The 20,163-nt window shown below is 37.8% G+C and overlaps 1 protein-coding gene across 2 annotated transcripts; it reads left to right on the top strand.

The window, feature by feature from the left end:
• Positions 1–8,088: 8,088 nt before the first annotated feature.
• On the top strand, positions 8,089–19,099 carry LOC121649203 (T-box transcription factor TBX3-like). Of its 2 annotated transcripts, none has more exons than XM_041999854.1 (7): positions 8,089–8,961; positions 9,039–9,306; positions 9,439–9,585; positions 9,687–9,763; positions 11,773–11,879; positions 11,993–12,411; positions 18,575–19,099. In XM_041999854.1, exons 1-7 carry the CDS (start codon positions 8,654–8,656, stop codon positions 18,884–18,886), a joined length of 1,638 nt encoding a protein of 545 aa, XP_041855788.1. In that variant the 5' UTR covers positions 8,089–8,653; the 3' UTR covers positions 18,887–19,099. The 2 variants fall into 2 exon arrangements, with proteins under 2 accessions (XP_041855788.1, XP_041855787.1); XM_041999853.1 differs by having other exon boundaries at positions 8,091–8,961; positions 11,993–12,417.
• The last annotated feature ends 1,064 nt before the right edge of the window (positions 19,100–20,163 follow it).

The following is a 20,163-nucleotide window of genomic DNA, read 5'->3' as shown; positions in this document are numbered from 1 at the left end:
AAACAACAAAATCTGTCAATCAATGCAGTGAAGGATGACACATCTCATTAAAGATGTGTGATTGGCATTAAGTTAAATGAGGGCTGTTCTTGAATTTATTTTTGTGGGTCTACAGCTCACTCTAGGCCAGTGGTTCCTAACCCATTTTCCTTTGAGGACCTCCTTTATGCAACTACCAAAAAGCTGTGCACCCTCTCCCGTCCCGTGTGGAAACCAGTCTTGGTTTTATCCTTTCGTTAGCTGCTTTCACCATAAATGATGCATCCTGGATGACTCCTTTCCTTTGATAAAAACCAAAGTTTAGGTAATCATGGCATTTCTTAGACATCTCAATAATGAAATAGTGCAAAGTTAGCGTTTTGGGGTCCCCAAAACCTGGATGTAAATGAAACACCCAAATGATTAAAAAAAAGAATAAAATTTAAGCAAATACACCTCAACTCATCTCGGTGTGGATATGGTCTTAATTTAAATCACATTGGCTCTGAACAGTCAATGTCTCGGGAACCCCCTGTGCTTTTTGGGGGACACCCTTGGGGGTCCAGGGACCCCAGGTTGGAAACTACTGCTCTAGACAAAGTGGTTTTGCAATTCCTTGAGAAAGAGAATACATAGAGATCTTTTCATTTGCTCACTTTTTAAATTCCCTCCACCCTAACACTTGGTATCCTGTAAGTGCATGATGCATGGGGTGTGAGCTGCAGCTCTGGCCTCTAATAACAACATTCACATACAACATTCATATAACACTGTTAAAATATTGGTCATGTTTAGAGATACAAGACTTTATCTGGATCAGTCGACTGATCCGCAAAAACTTGGTTGTTGAGCCACTACTGATACAGTTCTATGATACTTTTTCATTATTTCTCCCTTATTTCTGAATGCCAGCATTAGGTAGCAGCTTCTTAAATGTGAATGTTAGTTTCACAGTTTTCTAAAATGGCTTTTAAAATACAAGAAAAAAAGAAGATGGGTCGGAGACATACTTCCACTAAGGCTGAATGAATCTCAACTGGCAGGCGCATCATGTTGAATGGTTTCAGTAATATTCTTTAGTGTAAATAAACCATTGATAAAAGGCGTACACAGGTAAAATTTTTAAATAACAAACACAAAGAGCTGTACAAACATTCATTGAAACCAACATACGGAGGACCCCATTAATGAAGGGAGACGAGCTACACTTGACTTTCTCATGGTTCTCCTCCCCGCCTTGCTGTGTGTTTGATATCAGCTCAGGCTTGTCTCTTTTAGCACCTCTGCTCTGCTGTTAAACGACATTCCTCCCACCTCCAAAGCCCAAATATGTTCACTCACACTAACCTGTTACCATTAGGCCATTCATCAACGTTCAACTGTCCAAACATGAGAGGTGTTAGCGGAGACAGAGCGGCCAGAGAGGTCTGGAAGAGCGCCAGCGAGCTTTGCCTCTGTGGATATAAATACTCCATCAGGTATACTTGGTCAGAGAGTTTTAATAATGCAGTTTAACATTCTTGTTAGGAAGATGAGCTAAGTTTACATGCTGGTAAAATCCATCTGACCACCCCAAAATGACATCTTTATGGACTAACAGCTGCTTTGTGACAGGATTCTTTGAGACAACACTAAGAGCTTAAAAAAGAGCTGAAAGTAGGAAACCCATGTTACCAGCAGGGCAATGTGCCCAAAAACTGCTTGGAAGTGTCATGCCAACCAAACTCCCCGAATCCAGTCTGGATGCACCAGGAACAAGTCCAATCCACAGATGCCCCACAACACAACTCACAGGACTCAAAAGCTTTTTTTAAAATTCATGTGATATAAATAAAAGAAGTGAATGAAAGCAGTAGAAATCAATAAAACTTCCAATGATATGAAAAAGTGTTTATACACTTACTCAGGTTGTTTGGCAGTTTCAAAGATAATGATAGGAGAAAAGAAACAACTTTACAGCAGAAATGTTCAAATTTTTGCAAGTCCAAGTCAAGTCTCAAGTTTGTTACCTCAAGTCTCAAGTCTTCAGACCCAAGTCCAAGTCAAGTCTCAAGTTTGTTACCTCAAGTCTCAAGTCTTTAGACCCAAGTCCAAGTCAAGTCTCAAGTTTGTTACCTCAAGTCTCAAGTCTTCAGACCCAAGTCCAAGTCAAGTCTCAAGTTTGTTACCTGAAGTCTCAAGTCTTCAGACCCAAGTCCAAGTAAAGTGGTAACTTTCTTTAGGTTGTAATGAGTAATCTGCTATCTGGTCTGCTAAGAACACTGTACTGTAATATGAAATATCCAAGGAACTTAAAATAATACTGCCCCTTGATCTAACAGCACACTCATCTTTAAATGTTCTCTCCCTTAAATCTGGACAATTTCTTTGCTTTACTAAATTCAGAAAACCCGCAGGTGAACATGGAAAGTTATTTAGATTAGTAAATATGTTCCTGACACATAAAATAAGAGTTTTTAAAATGTAAAAAATCAATCTGGACCCTCTAATACACTAACTAAACTGCAGTATATAGCATTTTCCCCCTGAATTAGAGAGAACAAACAAAAAGACATTAGTGCATCAGAAAAATCATAATAATTCTATAAAAATGTTAAAAATCTTTATTTTATGTGAGATAATTACAAAATATATCTCTGTTAAACTTTTCAGAATTTAATAAAAAAAACAATATTTTAATTGATTTAGATTCAATCGTTACAGGTCCAATAAATATAGCTAACATTCCTTAAGCAGCAAAATCTTCAACCTTATTTTCTAGTAAACATACCCAGTAAAACTGTGTTGTTTCCAAATGGGTCTGATGGTTTATAAGGCTCAGTTTAACATTATAGGTCATGGTAAAGCCAGCAATTTAATTTACGAGTTAATTAATGAGTCATTGCAGAACTTCATATGCTGTTGGATCCATTGATTTTGTCAGGTGTGTTGGAGCAGGGACACAGGACACTGGCCCAAGAATTCCAGATTTGGTGATCCCTGGTTTGTCTCTTTATAGCCTTGTTAAGGTTTTACTACATATCTAGTGCTTCTCAGCTATACACTGAACAGCTGCTTTAGAAGGTCATGTTGTACCAGGTTGGATTCATTTTGCCCTCAAAATCCCCCTTATTCTTGGTGTCATAGATTCAACAAGGTGTTGGAAACATTCCTCAGACATTTTGCTCCACATCCTGACATCCATGATGAGAATCTCCCATTCCACCACATCCTAATCTGATTGAGATTTGGTGACTGTGGAGGCCATTGAGTCCAGTGAACTCATTGTCATGTTTAAGAAACCAGCTGGAGATGATTTAAGCTTTGTGACATGATGCATTATCCTGTAGTCGGAATCCTGCGGTCCTAAAGGGATGGACATGGTCAGCAACAATACTCACATAGGCTGCAGGGTTTACAGCATGCCATGTAGGTACTAAGGGGCCCAAAAGTGGGCCAAGAAAATATCTCCTACACCATTACACCACCAGCAGCCTGAACTGTGGATACAAGGCAGATGGATCCATGTTTAACCCTTTCACAGACCATTCTCTGTAAAATCTAAATGATGCAGCTGAAATGGAGACTCGTCAGACCAGGCAACATTTTTCCATCTTCTATTGTCCAGTGTTGGTGAGTGTGTGTGAATTGTAGCCTCAGTTTCCTGTTCTTAGCGGACAGGAGGCACCCGGCGTGTCTTCTGCTGCTGTAGTCCATCTGCTTCAAGGTTGGATGTGTTGTTAGGAGATGGTGTTCTGCATATCTTGGTTGAAACCAGTGCTTACTTGACTTCCTGATGCCTGTCTATCATCTCCAACCAGTCTACCCGTTCTCTTCTGACCTCTGACATCAACAAGACATTTTGGTCCAGACAACTGCTGCTCACTGGATATTTTCTCTTTTCCAGACCATTCTCTGTAAACCGTGGATCTGGTTGTGTGTGAAAATCCCAGTAGATCAAAAGTTTTTTTTAAATACTCTAGAGTGGCTGATTGGCTATTTATACTAGCAAGCGACTGAACAGGTGTACCTAATAATGTGGCCAGTGAGTGTATATTTCTGTTTATGTATTTTCTTTGTTCTCTATACAATCAAATGTTAAAGACACATTGAGGACTTAGATAGTCTTCCCCAAAGAATGGTCATCAGATGGAGAGGCTGACCTGGTTGGAGGATGAATAATCTACCCGCTGTGTCACTGCCAATCACAACTTTTTGGTCATTTGTATCACATGCTAGAAATAAACCTTCTTTGAGGCCGAAGTTATGATTGGTCATGGCAGAGAAAAGGCCAAGTGTAACCGATGGTAGCCTTGGCTTCTGAGTGATGATGCTGATAGCGAAGTACAGTAAAATTACAGAAGTACGTGAGCCATTTCTTCTGGTACATTTTGTGTTCAGTAATGATGCTATTGTGGTCAAACATAGTTCCTCTATGCATGACAAAGTCTTTCCTGGTATCCAGTAAATCTTAAAGAAAGAGTCTTGTTCATTCCAAGTATGCGGGGTTGTTACTACATGTGTTGAAAAAGCTTTTGGTTTCTCCAGAGGAAGCTACTTCAGTCAGTATGGTCAGTTTGGTCAACAAGTTTGGAAAAGGAAAAAAAAACTAGGAATGACCAGTTAGATGAATCAGTGGACTGAAGGACTTTATAGAATTTAGGCAACACCGGGTTTAAATCTCTGACCAAAATGTCAGCGTATCAACTGCATTGTCAGTAATTTAGGCTGCAGGTTCTAGAAGACAAAAAAACAAAAAAGGTATCTGTAGCTGTAACTTAGGAGGAAGAGCAGTCGTCTTCCAACTGGAAGGCCGGTGGATTGATTCCAGGCTTCCCCTGACTGCATGCCTGAGTGTCCTTGGGTAAGACACTGAACCCTGCATTGCCTCCCAATGTGTGTATTGGGGTATGAATGTTTGTGTGAACGGGTGAATGTGACATGCAGTGTAAAGCGCTTTGAGTAGTCAAGCTGAGTGGAAACGCGCTCTATAAGTATAAGTTCATTTACCATCTCTGTTGTGATATTTGATGATGATTTGAGATAAAAAAATTTCCTTCCCTTGCTCTTTCAGCTGCACCCTGCTACCGAACAGCCAGAAGGATCTGTCCAGTTATGCTGAGCTTTTGCTGGGGAGAATGTGTTACTGGGCAGTGACCCAGTGGAGATCTGTGGGTTTATCCTCAGTGACAGGTTTCACACGCAGCTTGTGGGCCAAACCCACAAATAACAGTCAGGCGTCTTGTTTGCCGCCATCCTCCGGCCTGTTTCAGATTACCGGTTGGCTCTTTGAAGTCGGCTGACGAACACGCAGGGTTTTCCCCTGCTTCTCTGCCAGAAAAAGATTGGGTCATCAACAGCTCTGCCACCCACTGCATATCTTGAATGACCTCTGAAAAAGACATGTGCTTACTTAGGAATTGGATCAAGGAATCTGTGACAAAAGGTCCAGTGTGAGGTATTTCCTGATTTCACAGCACAGTCCTGGCCGTAATACAAGCCTCGGTATGTTGCCTTTAGAAGAAAAGAGCTGTTGCTCCTTTATCACAGTTTCATGAAAGGCCACAGTTTTAAAAGCTGTAACGAGCTACTCTTGTAAGTGGAGAGGTGCTGACTTGGACTGTAATCAGATTCAGCTTGTAGAAAATGCTGGAAAGACAAACTTCATTGTTTCAAGTCTTGTTTCAAGGGGCAAATATTGGATATCCAAAGCTGACTACACAAGGAAAACTCACAAGTCTTATCACATGTTGTGTTCTAAAAAGTGACACTTGAACAATTTTTCTATAACACAAGTGTGACCTTCAACCTCCTGCATATGGTTGCCATGGCTTGAGAAAACAAGGGCAAGCTGACCCCTCAGGTCTGTGTTCATCTTCGCTGAAAACAATAGCATCAACCAACTTCGCAAAGCTGCAGCTGAACTTCATCCTCTCAGTCAAACAGGAATTGTCCATCATCCAGTCCTCCGATGTGCCCTGCTCACAGGTTGCACATCACCACGGTGGTGCTCTGTCTTCCTGCAGTGCAATTAGCAAAGTAGAACTTCCTCCATGGGCATGTTGTTTGTTTACCTGATCTGATTTGATCTGATTAGATCATAGCAGCAGTCTTTAACACATTCTTGAAGACTAACATCGATCAGTGGTGTTTTGAAAATACAATGAGGTGCACCAGGGTGGCACATTTTGGTTGGACCAGGAGCTAATATCTGCGGCTGTGCAGCCTCAGGTCTGAGCCTTTAAAAGCCAAAATTTTTCTACATGCATGTAAAGACTGAGATGAGCAAACATGAAGACTAACAGATGTAAATGTCTGAAGTCAGACACCCGAGATCAGAAAACAAATGGATTCACAAAACAAATGTTGAACTGGTTCCACCTGCACTCTGGATGTAGAAAACCTGGAACAGACCAATTCAAGTCAGTGGGTTCAAGTCAGAGTTTAAAGTGCTGAGTTTGATTAAAACTGAAGCTAGGATTCAATGAGACAATGCATTTCTTTTCTCCTCACCTTAATTTGGTTAAAATACTTATCTAAAACAATAATGCCCCTTTTAAACAAACACAAGATTCAACTTAAAACAGTTTTAAATAGTTTTTTAAATAATTTAAAATCCATCTTCTTGTGGTTTAAATCTTTAATTCTCTGATAAAAAAAAACTCTCTAAAGAAGGAATTTCAAGGGAAGCCACCCCTGAAATTTCATCGACAAATTTATAAACAGTGACACCAAAGTAAATGCTATCTTCTCAATTTGATCACTATCAATATTATTATTTATTTCTATTTGCAACTTGCATTATTGCCCATTATTAATCTTAATTCTTTTATTATTTATTTTTATACCCTTAAAACAGAACCACACTTTAGACAGTAGATTCAAACAGCTACAGAAGAAGAAGAGGTACATTATGCTGATTGGTTGGTAATTGGACTTTCTGTGTCTTTACTCTGCAATATGAGTAACGTATGAAGGTTGTGGGAGATAAAGGTTTTTTTTTTGCTCTCTTTCCACTGAACAGCTTGGGTTTGGGTTGGAAGAGATGCTATTTGGTGTGTTTCCCTGATAAAAGTGGCCCACATAACCACACCAAGCAATACAATTTCTGGGCCCCCTTCAGTTGTAGGTCCTTAAGAGAAAGATCTGTTATGATTAGGAGGGAGCTAGGTGTCACACAATCCGTTGATTGGGGGACAGAAAAATGTCAGTTCTCACAAGAAAAGCAATTGCAAGACATAAACACAGTTCACCACACTTCACCGTTCACTCGACATAAAAATAATAAAATAAAATAAAAGCTACACGTTAAGGTCTGGTAAGCTCTGGAACTACAAACATTCCTCACTAGCATTGCTCTCAGCTGTGTCACAGCATGTTTGATGCCACTCAAGGCATTTGGGCTAAACATCACCATGGCAAGGGTCTGACTTGCTATAGAAACGCTCACCTGAACAGGTAGGCTCATCCCCCTACCGTACGGACCCTAACCATACCACTCAGTGGAAACAGAACTTTTGTGTTCATATCTTGATATTCTTTAAATTAAATTCTTTCATTTCTGTACACAGAATTTGGTTATTGATATTAAAAACAGCTCAAAGCTGATATTTTAGGGTTTCAAGACTCTTTGTATTTCACACATTTATTTTAACCAAAGTTAACAATAATCCTGGAATGAATGAATTCACTGTGATAAAAAGCTGGGTGGTTTGGCTAAAATATAAGTGTTTGTTCACTAAACCCAATTAAGTAAGAAGTTCAAATGTTTTGTTCAAGACTGTGAAATTCTCTGTGGTAAAACAGATCTATTGATCTCTTTACTTCAGCAGTAAATGATTTTACGCCCCCTGAACACTCGGGTTATGTTTAGTCCATGTTGTTTAGACTTCAATGAAATGAGATCTAAGACACCTTTGTGGAAGTTAAGTATTCCTATCTCTGACAAAACATCTCAGTTGACATAATTTGGGCCTTAATCAATACATAAAGTGGAATGAAACAGACGCCTGTGAGATTTGGGTGTAAACAAACTTTCAAGATATTTAGCTTTTTGTAAAACTGCATGTTCTGTTGTTGCATCAGAATAACATGAAATTTCCCAGATCAGTTCTTGAACGTCTCTTCATCCTCCTGTAGTGTTGCCTGTGGCGCATGTTCACTCTGAACCTGGCGCCCTCACTCACGGAAAGTTCTCCTCGGGACGTTCCTACCCCTGTCATGAACCATTGAGCAATAAAACGCCTGTAACCAAACCCAGGGTCTAATCCGGCCAGGACAATCGCTGGCAGAGGGCTACCCCTCCACCAAGCCGAATCCCCGGACACCTTCCCTCCTAAACAGTGCTGCATGTGGGAGGAGACCACGCACTGCTTCATCAGCCGGTGAGGAAACTTAAAGCAGCGTTTTCCTTCTCGTAAAAAGCAACACCGAGGAGACCCCACCCACTGCTGAGTGTCATCCTGAGTCTTAACATGTGAAAGAGCAAATCAGCGTGGACACAGGCTCGCGCACGGGGCTGTGGGACAGGCGAGATAACACATTCAAAAGAAACATAGAGTTAATATAAGCTAATATAACCGTGTTGGTTGATTCATAAAGTTGCAAAACAATTTCTCCCGTTGGGGTCGATGCGGCGTAAAAGTGTAACCTGGTCAGAGTCGTGCGTAAAACTTTCTTTTCCCATTTGGAGATCATGCGCAGCTTCTCTAAACTGTGCGTCCCAAGGGAGGTGCAGCCAACTTTCCCCGCAGAGGGGAGAGATGCGGCCCTTCACGGGACCCTCTTGTTCCCAGCTATAATATCCTCCAGAGGATCATCCCACTCCGAGCCGATTTTTCACTCTTGTCCGGCGGAGCAGTCCTTGGTCTTAAGTCGGCCTCCCGACATTCTGGAAAGCGCTGAGATAGCAGAGGATGATCCCAAAATTTATTTGGAATCAAGTGACCTTTGGGGACAGTTTCACAAATGCGGCACAGAGATGGTCATCACAAAATCCGGGAGGTAAATATGTCACGGTCACGTATGAATGGTGCGCCGCGGAGGAAAGTGAGTGATCTCCTCTTCCCTTATTCCCGCAGGCGTATGTTTCCTCCACTCAAGGCCAGGTGCGCGGGGATGGACAGAAAGGCCAAGTACATTCTGCTGATGGACATCGTGGCGGCTGATGACTGTAGATATAAATTTCAGAACTCGCGGTGGATGGTGGCGGGGAAGGCGGACCCGGAGATGCCCAAACGCATGTACATCCACCCGGACAGCCCGGCCACGGGCGAACAGTGGATGTCTAAAGTGGTCAGCTTCAATAAACTGAAACTGACCAACAACATATCCGACAAGCATGGATTTGTGAGTTATGATTTCGATATTTTTAACATAGATGCAGTAAATGTGTCAAAGGCGCAAATTCTGCGGCCTTATGTTGGCCTTCAAATACAGAAAATACAGCTTTTCCTCTTCAATTTCTTTATTTCTTTGCAGACAATTCTGAACTCGATGCACAAATATCAGCCTAGATTTCATGTAGTTATGGCGAATGACATCCTTAAACTTCCATACAGCACTTTTAGGACCTACGTGTTCGCTGAGACACAATTTATCGCAGTCACAGCCTACCAGAATGACAAGGTAAGCGACTGAATCTTTCCTAAACATACACCACATGATGCAGATGTAGTCAGCCTTATCGATTTAAATGAGTAAATGTGTCTCCTTCTACAAATAATAAGATCACGCAGCTGAAAATAGACAACAATCCTTTCGCGAAGGGATTCCGCGACACGGGGAACGGAAGAAGAGAGAAAAGGTAACTTATTCCTGAACTTAGAAGTCTTTAACGTCAAGTGCAGGCAAACATTAGTAAGCATACAGAATTGCACACAGAATAATCTTAGAATGTAGAAAATGTACTAGCAACAACATCAAGTAGCTATTTTATCTTTAAGCAGAATAAATCAAGACAAACTTCCATTTTTTGAGCCTTCCCTGAAATCAGGTGTTCGTCCTGCTTGAAAAATATCCCTAAACTTGTATTCACTGGCTGAAAGTTGTAAAATTTAAACAGAATGGTCTCAAAGTCTCTACCAGCATAACATAAAACTCTCACCAAGCTGCAAAATTTCCCAAATCTCCAGAAAACATACAGTGAACACACCGCAGAGCCACAGATATTCCAGCTGACAGGGATGTTTTAACAGCACCAGGATCATTTCATCTTTTCTTTTCTAATTAATAAGAAAATAAGTACTTTAAAAGTTATTTTAGAGGCAAATTGTTTCCTCAATGAATGTGGATTTTTTTTTTTTTAATTTAAGCCTGTTTGGGTTTAAAATACAACAAAGATATTAAGACTTTAGTTTTCCATTTCTTTTCTAATGTTTCCTCTTGGATGAGACATACATCAGGTTAGGAAGTACTAAACTTCACACCAATATGCTTCCATTTTTATAAACTCATTCCAGCTTTAAATAAAAATCCTAATGTGTTCATTATCATGGGAACAGCTTCATAGTTAAAATTCCCTTTTTTAGGCTCCCTAAAAAAGCGTTTAGCGGTCATGGTCTTATTTCTTTTCTGTTTAGTTATTGCCGAGGTCCATGCTGAAATAAACAGTTATCTAATCTCAGCTCGGGTCCTTTCTGTGGGGAGTTTTCTTGGTTTTCCTGCTGAACTTTTCACTGTCTAAAAACATGTTAGTGATTGTAGACTGAACATCGGGGTGAGTTTACTGTTTGTCTCTGATGGACTGGTGAGCGGTTTGGGACGCACCCCGCCTCTAGTTTTGGGATAACTTCAGCATGAGACCTTAACAAAGTGAGGCAGGTATGAATTAGTAAAAGTAGGAGTTTTCTCCTTTTTTTCTTCTTCTTTTATTTTAAGGTCTGTGAATTTAAAATGATCTTTTCTCTTTCCAGATGATTCGTTTTTGTATCTGAACATAAATGTAAATATTTTGTCACTAAGGGGCACAATTGTTCTGCAGACATGATGGTACAAAAATGTGTCATTTTAGGGAACAACTGGAGGCACCCCAGATGTCCAGATCTGGCACATTAACTGTACTTGGATTTCTTATTGTGTGCAGAATGATGCTTTGTTTCAGTTATGAAGCAGCAGTTTGATGCTTCAACATCATCAAAACACCTGAACCTGCTCCGGCTCACTTTGTAAAACAAAAACATTCAGTTTTACAGACCGAATTCAGTTCTTCTGACCTTCATCGTTCTTTGCTCTGATGTCTGTCTTATGAGAAGAATAGAAAAAGATTTCATGTGTTACAGACTCGTGATGCAAGTTTCCATCATGTCTGTTTTTCTTTTGTTTGTTTTTTTTATATAAATTGTGACACGTTAAGTAGCTCAAATGATGGATTTCTAACTGACTGAACACCTGCGACAGGATTTTAACCCTTTCATTCACTGTCCAATGCACTGGATCTCTACTTAAAGTCTGTTTTCTTTTCTATTGATGGGTGAGCATGTCAAATACGCTGCCACTCACTGCAGAATCAATAAATAATACATACATGCATTTTAATTACCCAGTTTGTCTCAGTGCTAAACAGGAAAAGAAAATGATTCAGCTGTGTGTTTTATAAAATGGACATATTAAATAAATATGATAGATTATTATTAAATAGATATTTTTATAGAATAGAAATGAAAAAAAGAAGAAAATTCAAATAAAAATAAAGAACAGCATAACAGTATGTGAAAAATTGTGTATAGCTGCTGTTTTTTAATAATTATCCATCTGAAGATTCATTTACAACAAATTAAATTAGAATCTTCAGTCAGTTATTTTCTGTTTTATCAGGAAACTTCAGCCGTCAATGCAGAGGTCAAAAGAGATGAAGGTGACTGATGGGAAGAGTGATCCCATTAAAGATTCTCCATCATATTCAGACATCACCAAGTCTTCAGGTGAACACACACACACACACACACACACCAATGCTTGTTTTTCTTCAACATTTTCTCTGAAGATGAACATAGAAAACTCACTTTTTATCCATTTTTTTTCTTTATTCTGTAAGATGCCTTTGGAGGTGACAGCGACAAAGACAACAATGCTGAGGAGCGTCCTGAACCAGAGGTGTATAAAACCAACCAGAAAGCAGAAACCCGGCCAGCCGGGACTGGACAGGGTCCAGCTGAGGCCTCGGTCCCCGGACAAAACGGTGCGGTCAGCGCAGTAACTGGCTGCTGCTGGTCACCAGACTCAGACAAGGAACCAGCTCGCACGTTATGCAGCAGTTTGCTGCACAGCTGTGTTTATTCTCCGGAATTAAACAAACATCTGTGGGATCTGAGCATCTCCGGCAATCTGTTCCGTTCGGCTCAGATGAACACCTGGTTCGGCCGCATGACCGAGGACGGATCTGTGCCATGTGGCCTGAGGCTGGCAGCGCCTGCGAGGACTCCACTTCCCATCAGACTCCCACAGCACACACTGGTACAGGTACAGCAGTGTGAACAGATAATCGTTGGACTAACTTAAATTAATTGTTTCAACTGGTAACAAGTGATCAACTTAAAGTTCATTTAACTTGATAGTTTAAGTCAGATTTTCTGACTCAGTTTCATGAAACGTCAACTTAAAAGATGAAATATTTGATTTAACCAAAGGCAAATTAATATTCACAATTTTCTTGATAATGTAACTTAAAATTATTTTAATTGGGTACTTTAACATTTACAATGCCAGCATTCCCTGTAATGTCCCCCACAACTAAACATCCCAACAACGTGCAGTAGACTAAATATAAACAGTACACGGGAAGTAAATCACATAACTCTGATATGCAGAGTAAAAACCGTAAAAGGTTCAATTCCTGCTGCACATGACTTTCTCTAGAGCCTTTTTAGTCTTTGCACAATTAGTATTAAGTCATTTGAGTCAGTCTGACTGTCAGGTTGGACATTTAATAAAGGATCTCGGATTAACTTATTTCAATGACTTCGTACAAAAGGAAGCAGCTGATTTAAGTCAAACTGTTTTTTAAAAGGCTTATTGAGTTACGTGAAATCATTGAAAGGATCTGTGGTGGTAAAATTCTGTGATAATAGCCCAGAAAAATCTTCCTCAACAGCAAAAGAAATTATATTAATAGTTAATATACTTAAAATATAATTGCTATTGTCATCTCTTCTTTATAAATCAGAATACTTACAAAGGGTTTTAATATGTTACAAAAACCAAGTAAAGTATGTTTTCAAACTTTAAAATCTTTAGATGCAGCTCTTCCTTTTCTGGTCAAATATAAAATAAGAACTGTGCAAAACTTTACTTTCAAACATTCAGACTAGAAGAAAAAGCAGCCAGTGTCCAAAAAAAACAACAAAACAAAACAAAAAACAAGAGAACTTTGATTGAAATGTGGAGGACTGTTACTTAAGATCATTTAAATAATTAAAACAAAATCTGCCTCCTCACAAAAACGGAAGACTGGCTCAAGACTTTTGCACATTCCGGTCGCTTTAAACAAACTCTGCACAGACCGGGGCGTGGAATTTTTCTCCGGTGGGTTCCTCGGAAGCAGGGTCACCATGTAGGATTAAAAATGTGAAAATAAAACTGGCTTCACAGCAGGAAGGTTGTTGGTTCGAGCCTCTGCTGGGGGAGCTTCTAACAGTGGCCTTTCTGTGTGGAGTTTCATGTTTTCCTCGTGGCTTCTCTTCAGGGTACTCCAGCTTCTTCCCATCATCCAAAGACATGCATGTTAGGTTAACTGGTCACTGAATTCTCCAGAGAAGTGAGTGAGTGGTTGTTTGTCTCTCTGTGTTGGCCTGTGCTGGACTGCCGACCTAGGATGTACTCTGCCTCGCTGCTGCCTCGCTGCTGCTAATTACTGGGATAGGCTCCAGCTTCCACACAACCCAGAATTGGAATAAGCGTCATAGAAAATGAATGAAAGTTAAAAACATAGTTTAAAATCTGTTGGCATGAGCCTTGAAATTGGCCAGTAGCATGTGGTTTCATGCCCAAACAAGGCTGGGAGGCGAGGAAACTATTTAATATGACTGGTTGGGTTTAATATTTTCACATATATACCTTATAGCTAGCTGACCTGTGGGTCACCGTGGATCGGGTCCAGCTCTTTCTCATGTCGTCAATTGAAAGACAAAACATAAAGGTGCATGAAAAGGCCTTTAAATTAGACGGTTTTATGTTGGGCCTCTGCAGCTCCTGCTGCCAGCTGTGGAGGCAGCTGTGGAGGCAGCTGTGAAGGACGTGGACCTGCGATGACATGGAGACGTACAGCAGTAATAATAGCTTATTTTCATGCTAATTGTTTGCTTAAGCAGAAAAACAAAAACTTTATTAGAGCATATTGTACATTGGTTTGCACATTTTTCCTACCTGTAATTTTATTTTATTATTGCCTTCGCTTGTATTTATAGTATCATTTTATTCCATGTGTTTCTCTAAATTAATGTACAAATTTATTTGGATGCCTGGTCTTTTAACATCTACGTTGTGTGCACATAGTTCAGCAGAGATAGACTATGTGCTCTTTGTCTTATTTATTCTACTCAAAGGTTCAGATGTGATTATTTTACTTGGGAAATTTTAGACATGTGCTTCTAATTTGAAAATGGCTCATTCTGTGACGTTCTGTACCGTCCACAAAGACCCCCTGAGCCATGCACCATCTGGAGTGTGGGCTGACCAAAAAAAATAATTTTTTTGTTTGCCCCTGACTCAGTCTGGACTGGAAAGACCAGTGGATTCAGCCAAAATGAGCAATGTCAGGCTCTTTTTATAAGAAACACTTAGGAGAATTTCTATTGAAAATGTCTTAAAAAACTGAAGATTAAATGATGATAATGATAATAATAATAATAACAATAACAACAACAACAACAATAATAATAATAATAATAATAATAATAATAATAACAATAATAATAATAAAAAAATAATAATAATAATAATAACAATAATAATAATAATAATAATAATAATAATAATAATAATAACAATAATAATAATAAAATAATAATAATAATAATAATAACAATAATAAAAATAATAATAATAACAACAACAACAATAATAATAATAATAATCATTATTATTATATAATAATTGTAACAACAATAATAAAAATATTAATAATAATTACAACAACAATAATAATAATAACAATAATAATAATAACAACAACAACAATAATAACAATAATAACAACAATAATGATAATAACAACAACAATAATAAAAATGATAATAATAATAACAACAACAACAAAAATAATAATAATAACAACAACAACAACAAAAATAATAATAATAATAATAATAACAACAACAACAAAAATAATAATAATAACAACAACAACAACAAAAATAATAATAATAATAACAATAATAATAATAATAATAACAACAACAATAATAAAAATAATAATAATAATAATAATATTAACAATAATAATAATAATAATAATAATAATATTAATAATAATAATAATAATAATATTAACAATAATAATAATAATAATAATAATAATAATAATAATAATATTAACAATAATAATAATAATAATATTAACAATAATAATAATAATAATAATAATAATATTAATAATAATAATAATAATATTAACAATAATAATAATAATAATAATAATAATAATAATAATAATAATAATAATAGGATTTTATGCCTGTTATTTCCAGCTATTTCAGTTGTAGATAATTTATGGAATTTTTTAAATAGAAATTTAACAATAATCATAAGGTAAAGTAGCTATAGAAGGTAAATAAGAAAGAAATGACCAGATATAACAGATTTTTTTGATAGTTGGTTTATAATAATTTCACTGAGCTTCTATTTGTTGAAGTGAATTAGGGTGGTTTGATGTGAGGAGGGATCAGACAGCCAGCAGGTCTGTCTACATCTGGATACATCTGTCTGCTCCTGCTGCAACTATTGTAAACAAGTATGAAACGTGATGCATGAATGTGTTAACTGGTGACAACGTCTGACGAAAGGATGTGAGATTTGTGCACACAACGTTTTAAGAAAAGAGAAGAATAACTAATCCCGTGGTTCCCAAACTTTTTCTGAGGGCCCCCTTTTCATCGACGACGACGTCAGTGTCGTTGTTGTTAAATGGTGCAACGTTTGAAATGAGACTCTGATAACCAATTAAAATAATGAAAAAAGAAATAATAATAAAAAAGAAACATAAAAATGTTTGACAGGATATTAATTGCATAAGCAAATTTCACAACCTTTGGATGACAGTTTCCAGCAGCTTGGAGCATAGCGGGTGTGTTTTTGTCTCCTTTGGGGAACAGCTAAAAGGGCAGGCATGAAGGACCTGAGCGGCCAAGTTACCGTTTCAGGAAGGTACTCCAGTTTAAGGCTGCGTGGTGACATGCACATTAATACAAGCTTTAGAAATGAGTCTGAAAACTTATAGCTAATCAAGTGTAGAGTTTAAAAGGGTGTAACATGCAGCCAGCACACACAGCAGGAGTCTGAATTTATTTTGAGATTATTTGTTATGTTGTTAGATGAATGAGATGAGACAAACCTCACCGGCTGGTTATAAAAGTGGATTATTCTGTCTGTGGTGCTCAGAGGAGAAACTGCTCTGATTTTAGAGCCTTTTTAAGTGATAAAAGGACACTTTTGTGTCGCTCCACACATGAGCATTGAAATTAAAGCCTTGTTTCTGTCAAGACTGATTCTGATACTGATTCTGGTCTCTGTGATGTGTCATGAAACCGAATTGAAAGCTTTTAAAAAATACAATGCAAATATGTGTCCTTATCTGCCAAAAAGGAAGCTCTTGAACATGACAACATGTCTACAGGATGTTATTTATGTGTTACAGGACATAGTATGAGCTACATCTGCCATCGGTGTTGCTGATGTTTTTGTTTTTACTCTGTACAGTCTCATTAAGGTGAGGACAGACAACAAAGAGCTAACCCTAAAAACTTTGTGCAAACTGATGAAGTTAACTGGGTGGAGAAGACGGTAAAAGCAAAGCAGAGCAAAGAGTGTCTCAGTCCCATATGAGCTGGGAGGACGGTGTGCCAGGCCGAGACAGCCAGTAACCGGCTGGCCAGTGTGATTACACAGTTACTGGAAAGGAAGGGCAGTCAGAGAGGGAGGGGGAGACATGCAGCAAAGGGCCCCAGGCCGGGATTCAAGTCAGGGCCGGGTGCACTGAGGTGCTGTAGCCTATGAGGCGAGTGAACTAAACACTGCCCACCACATGTTGTGGTACAGTCAGAAGTTTTTTTTTTTGTGCCTAAAACTTCCACATTTACTGTTCCGAGAAACAGCAGATTAATGGCTTCTGGAGTGGGAATTTAAAGGGACTTTTAACCAAATGTGGGAAATAAAATGTAAATTTAGAGATGAGTGCACAAAAAGGTAAAAAAAAAAAAAAAGATGATTAATAAGACAAAACTAAATTATGGCTGGTTAAAAAAACAATCGATTAAACTTTTTTTTTTGTTTTTTGTTTTTTTAAAGGCAAAGACAATTTTCTAAGTATGAACTAATGTAAAGAATATTTCATTTTAACATTTTAACAAACTCAGACTCTTCTCCTCTGTTGTTCCCCGGTGGTGGAACGATCTACCAAACTTCGTTCGATCCGCAGAGTCCTTATCCACTTTTAAAAGCAAGCTAAAGACTCAGTTGTTTGAGGAGCATTTCCGCACTTAACTCTTCTACTCAACAGAATGAACGATTTGTCCAGCTCTTTGGCTCAACCAAGTACTGAATAAGCTGTGTGCACTTATGCCCAAGATGATTTTGTGTGATGAAATCGTGATCTTGTATTTAAACAAAATGACTTTCAAAAAACTATAAAAAACTAACTAAAAAAACTAAAAAAAAAATTATATGCACTGCCTCTAGCACTACACCTGGGTTCAACTGGACTCACAGCAGTCTGACTACCACTTAATTGTGACGTCCCATCATGTTTGAATTCATGCTTGTGTTGTTCTTACTCTCAAATGTAAGTTGCTTTGGATAAAAACGTCTGCTAAATGACTATAGAATAGAATAGAATAGAATAGAATAGAACAGAATAGAATAGAATAACAGTACAGTAATATTGAATAAAAATAAGAAATTTTAAAATAATACCACTAAGCACAGATAAATAAAATTGTATCTAATAAATTTTATGTCTTATAATCATAATAAAATAAATGAAAATACTAATTCCAAAAATTATAAGACACTATATATAGTGTTTTTATTTTCAGCTTCTCTAGCAGACTTCAGCTGGTTTGGCGAATAATAAGTGGGAGCAGCATCACCAAATGTTTGCTTTTTTATGTGTGTTTTGTGGGGCAGCACAAGGAGAAGAAGTGGGGCAACTGGGGGGTCTTAATGGCTCATAAACCAATTTTATTTTTACTTAAAACGGTTTGATGACATGTGGATCACAGCAGTCAGCTGGTTTATTATCATTAAGTAATTGATAGAAGTTTTTAATTAGGATTTAGAATAACATTATCCAGACATGTGTTTATATTATTATGAATTACACTGAACAGCTGCAGCCCATCAAAGCTCAAAACCAGACTGAGTCGTCTTCTTATGTGAATGAAATGATTTTTCCCTCTTTTAACAGGACCTGATGAGCCTTTCACCCTATGGAGGTTTTTTGTTTTATCCTTGCTCTAACGTATCTACAGCATCGGCCCAATACCTCATCCCACCGGTTCAGTCCAGAGTGGATTTCAAGGCTTGTCCGAGTGGCCACAGCTGTGACTTTCTCTGCTCTCCGGTGTTATCGTCATCTCTTCCTCCAGCCGGGGAAAGCAGCTTCAAATGTCTTAACTCTGAACTGGTTACTCCATCAAAGTCCAAGCAGAAGATGACAGCAGATGAGGCGAGAATGGACTGCAGCGTGAATGAGTCACCAGTGGGACAAAAGTACTGATTTACGCTTCACCGTGTCCTTGTCTGCTGACACTATTTTAATATGAGACTTTAAAGTCATCTTGGTGTAGTCTCATGCATACACGTGCAGCAAAAGAGTCTTTTATTTCATCTTAATGTAGTCTAGTCAATAAATGACATAATAAGTTGTGATTTTCTTAAAAGCTGCCTGGTGCATAATGTAGATGATGAAGTAACGTCTGTTCAGACTTCCATCATTAAACTGTTTAGGACTGTTGTATCTTTAGCGCAATAAAGGTTAAAAAGTTTAAAAAAATGTAATTACTTTAAGATATTTGGACATTTTTCATCTCTGAAAATGATTTCAAACTCATGTCCATACACACACACACACACACACATTTGCATTGCAGATGTTATTTAAGGCTCCTAAATCAATAAGGTTGGATATCTGTTTACATTTGCCCCTACTCTGCCTCTATCATGTCCACATTGCAGTATCATTAGAACTGTGTTGCCATTGTTGGTATCATAAAGGAAATTCTAATCCAATCGTTTGTTTTCTTTAATTGCTTCATGATGTTCAAGATCACTGTGGAGGGGCCTGAAGCTGAACCCAGCTGCCAACAGACAGGAGCCGGGGTCCATCCAACACAGAGACTAAGACAGATATGTCATAAAATAAATAAATGAATATATGTAATAATAATAATAATAATAATAATGTTTAATTTAACATTTTCTAAGCCAAGGCCTCATGAGCACACATATACTTATCAAATAATTAATTGTGCAACATGTATGTTTCTTTTATTAATATACACTAATTAAGAATAATGTATTTTATCTGTCCATTATCCATGAATTATATGCCACTGAGTAACTCAGCTTATAGTTGTCCTTCAGGACAACAATTGCATTGTTTAAATAAATTTTAAAAAAGACAAAAAGAAAAAGAAAGAAAGAAAGAAAGAATTTATTATTATTTTTATTTTTATTTTTATTTTATTTTTATTTATTTATTTTTTTTTTTTTTTTGCATTTCCCCTATCTAAGTCAAAGGTTAACATTTTTTCTGGTCTTTCTGTGCCTCTGGAATCCTGATGCTGCATTCAAAGTACCTAAAAGAGTGTGAACGGGGAAACTCGAAACCAAAGTGGTTGTCAACCCAGAACCACATGGGGGACCTCCAGGTTTAGTTTGTTACATGTTTAGTATTAGTGAATACTTGTTATCAGTTCTATAATTGTTTTAACTGAAAGACGGACTTGAAAATAAAAAAGTTAAAATACTTGAAAATAATGTAATGTTCATTAT

This window comes from Melanotaenia boesemani, chromosome 11 (genome assembly GCF_017639745.1).
Source record: "Melanotaenia boesemani isolate fMelBoe1 chromosome 11, fMelBoe1.pri, whole genome shotgun sequence".
Classification (NCBI taxonomy): domain Eukaryota; kingdom Metazoa; phylum Chordata; class Actinopteri; order Atheriniformes; family Melanotaeniidae; genus Melanotaenia; species Melanotaenia boesemani.
This window is presented reverse-complemented; position numbering and strand designations above follow the sequence as displayed.

Bases quoted from the DNA above. Each gene is read 5' to 3' on its own strand.
- LOC121649203 (XM_041999853.1), top strand. From the start codon at position 8,654: ATGCGCAGCTTCTCTAAACTGTGCGTCCCAAGGGAGGTGCAGCCAACT. The intron at 9,307-9,438 runs GTGAGTTATGAT...ATTTCTTTGCAG, and splicing joins TATCCGACAAGCATGGATTT to ACAATTCTGAACTCGATGCA. The intron at 9,764-11,772 runs GTAACTTATTCC...CTGTTTTATCAG, and splicing joins AACGGAAGAAGAGAGAAAAG to GAAACTTCAGCCGTCAATGC.